This window comes from Crinia signifera, chromosome 4, assembly GCF_055691185.1.
Source record: "Crinia signifera chromosome 4, ASM5569118v1, whole genome shotgun sequence".
In the NCBI taxonomy this organism is placed as follows: Eukaryota; Metazoa; Chordata; class Amphibia; order Anura; family Myobatrachidae; genus Crinia; species Crinia signifera.
In genome coordinates, this window is record NC_139220.1 from 21,537,309 (window position 1) to 21,549,101 (window position 11,793).

Here is an 11,793-nt window from a genome sequence, read left to right on the forward strand (position 1 = left end):
TTTGTGTGCGTGTCTTTGTAATGTATGGAAATGTTGCTACAGGGTTGCCTACCCACCCGGATTGGCCGGGAGGATCACGGAAATCGGGTCCCCCTCCCGGCCCCCCGGAAAGGTGGGCAATCCACCAGGATTCTGCCTCACAATTCCAGCAGTTGCCCGGCCGCCACAATTGAATTATCGCGATCCCTGGCTTTTTGCAGGGAGGGGGTGGGGCTAAATATGCAAATAGCACCATTTAGCCCCACCCCCTCCTCAAGGCCCTGCAAATCAGGGGGGATTTCCGGGGCTGGGACGATGTCTACATCAGGCCCCGCCCCCAGACGTGATGCTGACAGTCTCCTCTCCGGGAGAAAACCGGAGAGGAGACTATGTCTTAATGCCCAGGCTGGCAAGCCCAGAAAATTCTCGGGATTGGCAGTGATTTGCGCCAGCCTCAACTGGCTTCAGCACTGCCCGGCTCCCTGTCCACCGCCGCGCCTTCGGCTCACCCCGCCCCCCGGCTGTTGCATTACAGCCTGCGGCGCCGGCTTATGACAGGCCAGGTTGCCGCATGTAGGGACGAGGAGCCGGGTCGCAGAGCTTGGCAACGGCTGATTGATGGTTCATCTGTGGTTTTTTTTCAAGGGAGCTCTCCCCAGAAAAACTCACCCAGTGGGGAGCGCTCCCTAAAAAAAACCCCACCACTGAAGGGGTTAAGTATCCTCTGAATGTATCAAGAGGGACAGCAGCAGGAATCTCCGATCCAGGGCCGGATTAAGCCTTCGGGGGGCCCGGGGCACTTCACTTGTCATTACTGGCCGCAAACTGCACGGGAGAATATTACACTGTCAAAACACCGAGTAAAGGCAGTATAAACTTGGTCAATGGGCAACTGCAAGGGGGGGGGGGATTTATATAAACATATATATATTTTTATGGTACTTATATGTAGTTGGGCACTGAAGGAGAATCGATCATGCGCCGATGTATCGATTTCCTCATATATTAATTACCTTATTTGACCTCAGTGTGAAAACCCCTTAGAGCTCCGTGAGAGTGTAACCTCATATGATATGACCAGTAACGAGGACCACAGACACAAGGTTAACTCTGATTTAATTATGACAAAACAACATATTTATACATACGGCGCCGGTCCAATTACATGATTGGTTAATATTTGGTGCAGAGGTAGGGGAATAACAGCATCTGTTAGCTTATACGTCGCCTTGTAGGGGAGTATGTAGCAAAGTTATGAGAAATCACAGAATGTACGGTTTCTGAGGAAAGTTACAGAGTACGGGATAGCAAGCGAGTACTGGAAACAAGCCAGAACATAACTTCTTGAGATAAGCAGGGACAGAAATTATAAGACAGAGAAACAAGATGGCTGATTAACCCTTCAATCCCCTCTTAGAATCAATGTCCTTTTTAGACAATTTGATTCTTGTAGATGGCATCTTGTTTGGTACGGTGAATTTTGACATATTCACCATAATCTTCTGGTGAGGGAGGGCTTTTGGCGAGATCAGTGTACATAGCAGGTGTTACATTATCCAGGTACTTGGAACCAATCTTCTTGCATATGGGAAAGACACAATATCCTACTATCATAAGTACAATAATTACAATGAGAATAAATATGCCTATTTGTGTTAATGCGTGTTTCCAATCATTTAACCATCCAAACCAGCTACTCCAGGGGTCCGTGACACCTGAGTTCTTCTTGAGTTCGATGGATAAATCTTCTAGATGTTTAATAGCTAGGGTAGTTTTCCCATTAGGACCTGTGTTGTCTGGGATATAAGTACAGCATCCATCAACCTTACCTATGTACACACAGGTTCCTCCTTTCTCGGCAAGCATCATATCTAAAGCCATGCGATTCTGAAATGTCATTTGTGATGTAGCTTCCAACTGTTCAGCAATACCTTTCAAAGCGTCCCTAGTATCATTAACGAAGCGCTGTTGATTATAATATATGTAATTTATCCAGTTCACATTTTTATTGATGGTTACCTGGGGAAACAGGGACTCGAAGCCGGCAGCGACCTCATCACGAGCCTTAAATTCTTTAGGAACTCCCCGGGGAACACCAATAGTGTCTATGTATATGTGTGGATCGAAGCTTTCCTTTGGAGCTTCTCTTTTGTTTCTGGAGTTTGTGTTAGGTTTATCTGTGGGAGGAGGCTCAGGCAAATCGGCTGGGAGAATGTGTATGGGCATAATGATCTTTGCCAGGGCACACTCTCCTTTCCAAGGATTGTCCAGCTCTGTCCTGAGTCTCATGTCTCCACAAATAAAATAAATGTCTCCTAATGATTTTTTCATGGTGGGTACACTGATATGTCTTCGTTCAGCACAATACCCATCAGGAAACAATTTCAGATCTACAGTGTTTTGTGCAGTGCTGTTTGAGTAATAACATGTATAATTACCAGGATAAATGGTTATGGTACTACCAGGATTGGTATTCTTTACCATTATGGGATATTCTTTCTTCCATTGTTCACATTTAGTTTCTTCTACAATAGTATCAGTATACAGGCTAAAGAAACATTTATCTTGGTCTGAAGGTATGTGTATGGGCACCGTACCCAAGTGGGGTCTGGATTTTCCACACACATAACAATCAGTTTGATTAACTTTACGTGCATTATATTTCATCCATTCTAGCCAATAATTTACGTCAGATAATCCAGTTTCTATGGATATAGTGTCTTCGTAAGTGGGGTTGTTAATGGCTAACATTTCATTAAAAGTAGTGACATGTGGTTTAAAGAATGATGATGGTGTTTTAGGTTTTACAGTGGTTTTGAGGGCGGTGTATTCTGGGTTATCATACATGTCCTTTAAATGGAATCTTCCCCTTGGGCCCCCGCTTTTTCCTGATTGATATTTACCCATGACATATAGTCCGGCATCGCCGGGGGCCGGGTTTTCTATGTTAATGATAAATTGGCTATTGCAAGTGCCCTTTTTTCGTAGGGACATACGGGTTAGTAAGGATCGACCATGGGACCATTTCTGGAGGCCAACATCGGGGCGATATCCCCAGTTTTGGCTGCTCTCAAAGACAGTGGTATCTGCTCTAGTGTTCCACCCAACAGCCCCCCATGAGTTGCAAGAATCTCCCCAGTAAGTACTAGTGACACAGATATATACGTGACTTACAGCGTGTGGTGAGTGGTGGATGTTACACAGCCAGGGCAGCGGTGGTTCTCCTCGATTCACGCCTTGATTATTTGAACAAAGTACAATATCACAATAAGAAAATATAAAAGTAGCGACAGTCGTGCTAGAAGAATTATACCAGAAGGTAAAGCGTCCATCATTTTGGGTTATATCAACTTCAGCAAAACAATTATAAAGAACAAGCCCGAGTAAAATCACTAGGGCTAAGGTGGGGGGAGTCATATCCTGTAGCGTCGTCCTCGGCTTCAGAATGTTGTACCCCTGATTCCTCGTCACCTCCAGCCGGCAGGTCTTCTCCAGGTTGGAGGTCAGAGCCACTGGCCCCCGTTATTACCTCGTCCTGTTGGAGGTCAGGGCTGTCTGCCCTCGTTAGCACCTCTCTCGTCCCGTCTGTGTCAGTCTCGGGATCGGTGTCGACCTCTGTGTTGACGTGTGGTGGAGGTGGAATTTTCTTCACTCTGGATGCATGGATCCACGTTGGTCCTTCGTCGGTGAGGACAGCCGTCCTGGTAACCGCGACCACTTCTGTTTCTGGACCGTAGGTGAAGTCTCCTGGATGCTTATTTCTGGGTAGGATCTTTACAACGACCTTGTCTCCAACCCTAAATGGGTGAGTGGGTATCTGTGGATGAGAAGGATTCTTAAAGATAACATTTTGTTCAACTTCATTAAGTTTCTGTATTAGGGATCTGACGTACTCTTCTCTTATTATTTCTAAGTCTCCTTCTGTGGTAACTAAAGGTTTCCTTGCCCAGGGAGTGGGGAAAGGTCGACAATGACCAGGGCATATTCCTGTCTTCCTGCATTATTGATATGTGTAAAATCTATTTGAAGATGTGTGAATGGTGTGGTTGGGTATTCTAGATGTTGGTGTCTTGCTTTATTTGGGTTGTTTGGGTTGTTTCTAAGACACACTATACATCTACTGATGTACTGTTTTACAAGTTCTTTGGCATTAGTAATGTAGAAATCATTGGAGAGGAGTAAAGTAGTTGTTACTATACTATGGTGTCCTACTCCGTGGTAATGTGCTATGAACAATGATGCACTGGTTTGGGGTATACATGGTTTCCCCTCTTTGCAGATTAATCCAGTTCGTGGATTCTTCTGCAGTATTGGATATGTCCAATCGGATAGATCTGAATTAGAGGCAGCAGCCTGTAATTCTGTCAGTAGGTATGTATCATCTAACGAAGGAGGCGAGATGACAGCAAGAGTGAGGTTATATGTTGCTGTAGTGGCAGCACGTTTAGCAGCGGTATCAGCGAGAGCGTTGCCTTTGCTGATGTCATCCTTTCCTCCAGTGTGTGCTTTACAATGAAGGATGGCAATTTGAGATGGTAATGTAATTGCGTGTAAGAGATCTGTGATGAGTTGCGCATGTGATATGCCTTTCCCATCAGCGCCAGTGAAGCCTCGGCGTTGCCAGATCATACCATGATCATGAACAACTCCGTAAGCGTATTTGGAGTCTGTGTAAATTGTGACAGGTTTGTCTTTGTAAATGTGACAAGCTCGAGTGAGTGCAATGAGTTCTGCAGCCTGTGCTGACTGTAAGGGGATTGTCTTTGCTTCAAGGGTGGTGTTTGGAAGTTTAACCACTGCATATCCTGCCTGGTACGTGTTGTCATTGGGACGGCTGCAGGAGCCGTCAACAAATATTATGTCGGCATCGGGGATAGGCACAGTCGACATGTCTTGTCTGGGTGAAGTTTCTAAGTCAATTGTCAGAGTACAGTCATGTTGAGGCGGCGCCTCGTCGTCAGGTCCTTTAAGACCTAAAAGTGCGTTTAGTACAGGGACAGGTCCTTCTGAGTTTGTTGCGTATTTTACAGTGAGAGAAGGGTTCCCTAGTAGGAGTACTTCATAGCCGCTGAGTCTTTGGGCAGACATGTGTTGTGTGTGTAGACCTTTGAGGATGGAGAGGACATTATGTGTGGTATGTAACACAGTGGGATGTCCTAATGTCAGTGTGGTAGACATCTCAACAACCATTGCACAGGCAGCCAGGGCTCGAAGACAAGCCGGCATTCCTTGCACAGTGACAGGCATTACTTTTGAAAAGAATGCGACAGGGCGCATTTTGCCTCCATGAAGTTGGGTGAGCACGCCCGCCATGGTTGTACATGTGTCCCTTGCAAACAAGTGAAATGATAACATATAGTCCGGGAGACCAAGCGCGGGACTCTGTACTAACATTTCTTTCAACTTTTCAAATGCAGAATACATTTCATCTGACCATTGTATAACCTTGGGTTTGTCTTTGAGTGTGCATTGTCTCAAGATATTATTATAGTAGGAACAATCAGAAATCCACTGTCTGCAGTAATTTACCATACCCAAGAAAGACAACATATCCTTCTGGGTAGTTGGGGTGACCAGGCCCAATACAGACTGTATGCGTTGTGGACTGATTTTCCTTTCCCCCTCAGAGAGTACAAAACCCAGGTAATTGACATGCGTTTTACACCATTGCAATTTTGCTCTTGACACCTTGTGTCCACATTCTGCTAACCAGTTTAACAATGAAATTCCATCTAACCGGCTGGCCTCCTCGGTGACACTACAGAGAAGCAGATCATCTGCATACTGTAGCAGGACAGAACTATGGGGGGGGTGCCATGGAGCCAATGTGGCTTGGAGGACTATGCTATAGACCACGGGAGAGTCAATATAGCCTTGGGGTAAACGACACCACGTTAATTGTTTACCTTCAAAGGAAAAGGCAAATAGTAATTGGGTCTCTGTGTCTATAGGAATGCTAAAAAACGCATTTTTCAAGTCTATGACACTAAAGTGGGTTGCGTTTGCAGGGATTGCTGAGATGAGTGAGTTTACATCTGGTACTATAGGTGCAATAGGGACAAGGAGGTCATTTACTTTTCTCAAGTCCTGTATGAATCTGACAGCACCATCAGCCTTGAAAACGGGGTTGATGGGTGTCGAGTAAGGTGAGATGACGTATCGCAGTATGCCTTGTTCAAGAAATTCTTGTATCATGGGTCTAAGACCTTCTATTTTCTCAGATGAGAGTGGGTATTGTCTAGAGAACACTGGCTGTGTGTCTGGTTTGAGTTTGGCTTTGTAGGGTGTGCATGGTACGAAACCAGTGTCATAAGGGCCAGTGGCCCAAATTCTATCATCAATTTGATCAAGTGAGTTGTCCAGAGTATTTTGTAGTGACACAAAGTGTGGGGAGGTGACTTGGAGCCCACTCCCTTGTGGAGAGGGTGAGATGGAGATGTGGAATTTACTAAACAAGTCACGGCCTAGTAAGTTAACAGGACATTCTGGGATGATCCTGAATTGGTGTATACCTAAATGTTTTCCCTTGTCAGAGCGTATGATAACTGGGTCAGTCAGGTAAGTGTCTGTGGGTATCCCGTTGATTCCCATTGAAGGAGTAGTCTTTTGCAGTTCACCATCATAGTTAAGAGAGCACAAAACGCTGGTGGTGGCCCCGCTGTCCACTAGAAAAGACAGTCTTTTATCATCTACATATAATGTGATGAGGGGCGAATCTTCCCAATGAGTAGTGAACTGTGCAAAAGATGGGATACCCTCCTCCGGGCCCCGTCAGTGGGTAGGGTCGGACCAGTCTACTCTGAATCGCACATGGTCTTGAACTGGTGTAGAACCTGATCGGGACAGTCCTTGTTGGGGCCTTTGTGTGTAAAGTTGTTGTGGTTTCTGGGAAGGGAATGGACAGTTCCTAGCCCAGTGTGTGTGTTGTGATAATTGTCTTTTTCATGTCAAAACATCCAGCTGCCTCCTTTTCATACAAATGGGTCTCAAATTCCTGGAGGGTGTCTGAAGTCCGGGAAGAGACACTTTGTTTAACTGGCGTGGAAATGGAGGGGTGTAGGTTATTGATAAAGGTGGAAATGAGTAAAGGGAATATTTCAAGAAATAGTCCCGCTTCCTCAGTCCAGCATCTTTTAAATCTCTTCCAAAATTCAGTGACTGTAGGTTTCTATTTACATGAAACTGCAATAGGCAGCGATGTTCAGTGCTAGGGAGAGAGAGGCCAATACTGCAGCTTCCCCCTCAAACCCCCCCTCTTCCAGCAAAGACACAGAAGCCTAGCAGGAATCCGCCGTACACCCTGAGAGCTCAACAGAAAATAGATCTTTCAAAGCTGAACTGGTGTACGGTGATTTCATTCCACATGTCAGTTATCTCCTGTGCTTTGTTAAGGGGATAATCTGCAGCTGTTTACTATATTGCAGGGATCGGGGTATTAATACTGGGGACTTGATTCCAGTCCCATCTATTATATTGTCCACCTCATGGATTAACAAGGTAATAATTTGTGGGCAACATATTCCTTACATATTTCACTAGATAATGGGGGTGGATAGACTGTTTTATTCTTACTATTATTTCCACCCATGTCGGGGTATGATTGTGTATCAATATTTCTGACTATGAATGGGAGCGTGGAAAGTTCTTAATACCCAGACCAGGGGCACCGTCTCAGTCAGGCAGGTCGGGACCTGTGGCAGCAGACTGTGAGGGTTGGTCTTTATCTGAATATTATATGAACTATATTTCCTCTAGATACATCCCATTAAATATAAAAGTACAAAATGTTAGTGAAACAACAGACCGTCTACGTGACGGTGGACAGAGTCTTGTTGTTATGTGAATACTGTATATGAAGCCTCACGTTGCGTTACCCTTAAGAGTGAGGGAGCATAAAGTCCGCAAGTCTGTTGGCATACAGTAATCAATGAGACTATTGAAAGGGGTTATTGTGCGTCAACTTACCAGCCGCACGGTTTACAAAGAAATACAGATATCACAAGTGTGTATACTTACCAATCACACAAGGATATTGAAACAAGAAAAACTTATACTTTAAACTAAACATAGTAAGAAAATTTGGCCAATGAAATAGTGGGTGTTCAAAATGAGGTTCTATTTGGATAAAGACCCCTGGTCTCTTCGTACTCCAAGTACGGTATCTGATCCTAGATCAGTGTGTACACAAAACAAAGATAGAAGATTTTAACTTCTATGAACTGACATCCGATATCCCCCGGGGATAGAGTCATAGGTTCAGGATCGAGTTTGTCCGTAACCTCACAGCGGTCTCAGAGTAGACTTTTGGAGTCTGCTGACGACCGTGTAGGAATGAACTTCGAATCCCGCGGCCGAGCCCCCAGCTTGAAGGAGAATCGATCATGCGCCGATGTATCGATTTCCTCATATATTAATTACCTTATTTGACCTCAGTGTGAAAACCCCTTAGAGCTCCGTGAGAGTGTAACCTCATATGATATGACCAGTAACGAGGACCACAGACACAAGGTTAACTCTGATTTAATTATGACAAAACAACATATTTATACATACGGCGCCGGTCCAATTACATGATTGGTTAATATTTGGTGCAGAGGTAGGGGAATAACAGCATCTGTTAGCTTATACGTCGCCTTGTAGGGGAGTATGTAGCAAAGTTATGAGAAATCACAGAATGTACGGTTTCTGAGGAAAGTTACAGAGTACGGGATAGCAAGCGAGTACTGGAAACAAGCCAGAACATAACTTCTTGAGATAAGCAGGGACAGAAATTATAAGACAGAGAAACAAGATGGCTGATTAACCCTTCAGGCACCCACTATAGTTAGTACGCTCATACCCCCACTTTCCATGTCGGCATGGAGTTGATTTTATATAGTGTGGCGAGCCACCGAGCCTGAAGCGTGGCAAGCGTAGCAACCCCCGCGGAAAACTAAGCAAATAGCTTAGTGGGCGCCCAACTAATATATAAGTACCATTTATCTATATAAAAAATACCACATGAAAAGCCTGTGTTTGTCCCTCCGTACCTTACTCTGTAGGTGACCTCACAGGCTCACTACTGCCTCTGATTAAAGACCCTCCCATGATGAGGCTGCTGCTGCTATCCTCCATGGGCCTAAGAAGCATGTGATCAATCAGAGTTCAGCACAAGCCTCTCAGCCTCTGATCTCTTGTGCAAAGTTTCATTGGACTTAGTCAACTCCCAGTAATGCACTGCACACTTGTGCAGTCAGTGTGCCTTGACTCACAAGTTGCAGCACTACCCCACTCCCATGCACAAACACTTTAGCTAAAAAATATGTTTTTTTAAAATACATGCCAACCACAGGTGGCCCCTAGATAGAGGGGGGGGGGGGGGGGGGCAGGGGTGCTGACCCACTGTGCCCCCCCCCCCACCCTTTCTTAATTCGGCCCTTCTCCAGTCCTTACTGCAATCCCTCCTGCACCGCAGCAATCCAGGAACTCCTCCTGGAGTGAACGGCTCATACACATGTGCAAACCCCCCCCACCCCCCAACATTGGACACAGGGCAGAATTCGGGCCTGAACGGATGGATCTAAATCGCGCCCTCTGACTATTGGCTGAAGACTATTGTATACTCCCAACAGTCCCTATTTTAGAGGGACAGTCCCGATTATTAGGGCCTGTCCAGCTGTCCCACCCGCGGGCAGCTGTGTCCCGCGGTAAGGGGGGCTGTTGGGAGTCCCCCCTGTCGGCTGCTAAGCAGCGGGGAATAGACGCTGTGCGCATGCGCACAGCGTCTATTCCCGCAGCCAGGGGGCTGGGGGCATAGCTAGAAGCTCACAGAGCCTCTGGGTCATGCCCCCATAGCGGCAAAATGGGGGCGTGGCCTCACGGGAGATCTAAGAGTATAGGCCACGCCCCCGAAATTAGGCCACGCCCCGAAAATTTCGATGCGCATCGGCAGTGTCCCGGGTCCAGCGTCCACAAAGTTGGGAGGTATGCTATTGGCTGCAGGATCCCCCTGACATTTGACCTCTAGTAAGCAGCTTATAGCTGCTAGAGGGTGAGCTGCATAGTATACTATGCAATCTTAGTGTCTGTGTAGTGCGCCCCATGGGAGCGGGGAGAGGGGAGCGGCGTGCGCCAATCTGGCAGGCACTGATTTATTACCTCCCGCAGCAACACCCTACCCCCGCCCGCAGGACACGCCGGTCCGCGGGTGGGACACCAGGACAGGCACTGATAATTGGGACTGTCCCGCTAATATTGGGACGGTTGGGAGGTATGATTACTTGCAGCTGACAACCAGAGTAGCATTGAAGGAGAGGAGACAGTGGTTCGGATGCCTTAGCCCTATCATTGCTTTTCTTTTTTTATATGTCTGTAATAAAACGTTGTACTGTCTGGCTTATTGAAACCATTAGGAGAAGACGCTGTAGTCTGTTCTTAGGCCGATGAACCCTTGGCTTAATTTAATCTGGCAGCTTTCCGGTCAAATTAATGTTCCGCCTAATGGTAGATCAAAAAGTTCACTTAATGTAATTACTGCAGAAGGGAACGATTACGGCAATATGAGTTAGTATCAAAAAGAGCTGACAATGATTTTTGGACTTTACAGGGACTGAGGAAAAGAAAATAACTTTGATTAACCCTTTGAGAGATGTTCAAAATATCCGCTACAAATGCCAGCGTCGCTCACATTTGTTATATAAGTTCAAATAAAAAAAACTTTAAAAAAAAAACCACCACTGCCTCCCTGGGTCCAGGCAGCGCCTCTGAACTGTCAATCAGCGGGTGCCCGGACCTGCGCACTCGCACCCCGTCCCTGTCCCCAGCAGCCGGCTTGTCACAAGCCGGCGCCGGGGACTTCAATAGAAAACCCGGAGGGGAGGGGGGAGGAGGAGGCGCGGCGGAGGGGAGGGAGCCGGGCAGCGCCGAAGCTGTCGACTTAACGCTGATCTCATGTCTACGACATGCCTTTAACTCGTCCCATTGGCCACGCCAATAGACTGCTGAGGGGTACGAGTCATTGGGTCGACATATTTTAGGTCAACATGCATTTGGTCGACCATTGAAAGTCGACATGGCTTAGGTCGACACATAAAAAAGGTCGATGTGGCTAAGGTCGACAGGTTTGGAAGGTTGACACAAGCATTAGCTCGACAATGGCTAGGTCGACAGTCAAAAGATCGACATGAGTTTTTCATGGTTTTGTCTTGCTTGCTGTGTTCGCCATGGTTCAGGCTACGCTCGGAACACTTTCCTGTTCTCCCTCCCTGTTACCGACTGTCGGCACATGGCTAAAAAAAGTCACCCTTTTGACTGTCGACCTAGCCATTGTCGACCTAATGCTTGTGTCAACCTTCCAAACTTGTAGACCTTTAGATATCGACCCAATGCATGTTAATATGGGTATGGTATACCCTGCTGAGGCCCCAACTCTCCCCCAATACACCGTAATAGGGTCAGCCCGACAACCAGTGCCCCTGACCCCCAGTAATGATGGTCAGTCTAGACCAGTGTACCGGGAAGAAGCGCACTTCCATGGAGCAGCGCAATAGTCCGAGTACTATAGGTTGACAAACCCCAACCGGCAAAGAAAAAGAAAAAGGTTGGGGAACTGATGACAGGGATGGCGGGCAGGGACTCCGATGACTCCGTTCATAACTTCACCCCTGTGCAAACTTCTGTTTTTGTCTTAAAACCAATTTACACTTTAAGGGTCTAAGGGCATAGCTGCCTACCCTCCTGCATTCTGCAGGAGACTCCCTGACATAGCAGTAATCTCCCTCTCTCCCTCATTAGTCTAGCAATCTCCCTCATGTCACCCAGCCCACATTACACTGT

At 46.5% G+C, this 11,793-nt stretch overlaps 1 protein-coding gene across 1 annotated transcript; it reads right to left on the reverse strand.

Annotated features, from left to right (window-relative positions):
* Nucleotides 1-3,220: 3,220 nt before the first annotated feature.
* Nucleotides 3,221-5,295, reverse strand: LOC146073858 (uncharacterized). The gene is made up of 2 exons (XM_083181393.1): nucleotides 3,551-5,295; nucleotides 3,221-3,508 (listed from the first exon to the last, which is right to left on the reverse strand). The coding sequence occupies exon 1, from the start codon at nucleotides 5,290-5,292 to the stop codon at nucleotides 3,910-3,912; it is 1,383 nt and encodes a 460-aa protein (XP_083037519.1). The 5' UTR covers nucleotides 5,293-5,295; the 3' UTR covers nucleotides 3,221-3,508; nucleotides 3,551-3,909.
* Between the last annotated feature and the right edge of the window lie 6,498 nt (nucleotides 5,296-11,793).

What these genes read in the sequence shown, in the direction of transcription:
- LOC146073858 (XM_083181393.1), bottom strand. Translation starts at nt 5,292, where the DNA reads ATGGCGGGCGTGCTCACCCAACTTCATGGAGGCAAAATGCGCCCTGTC.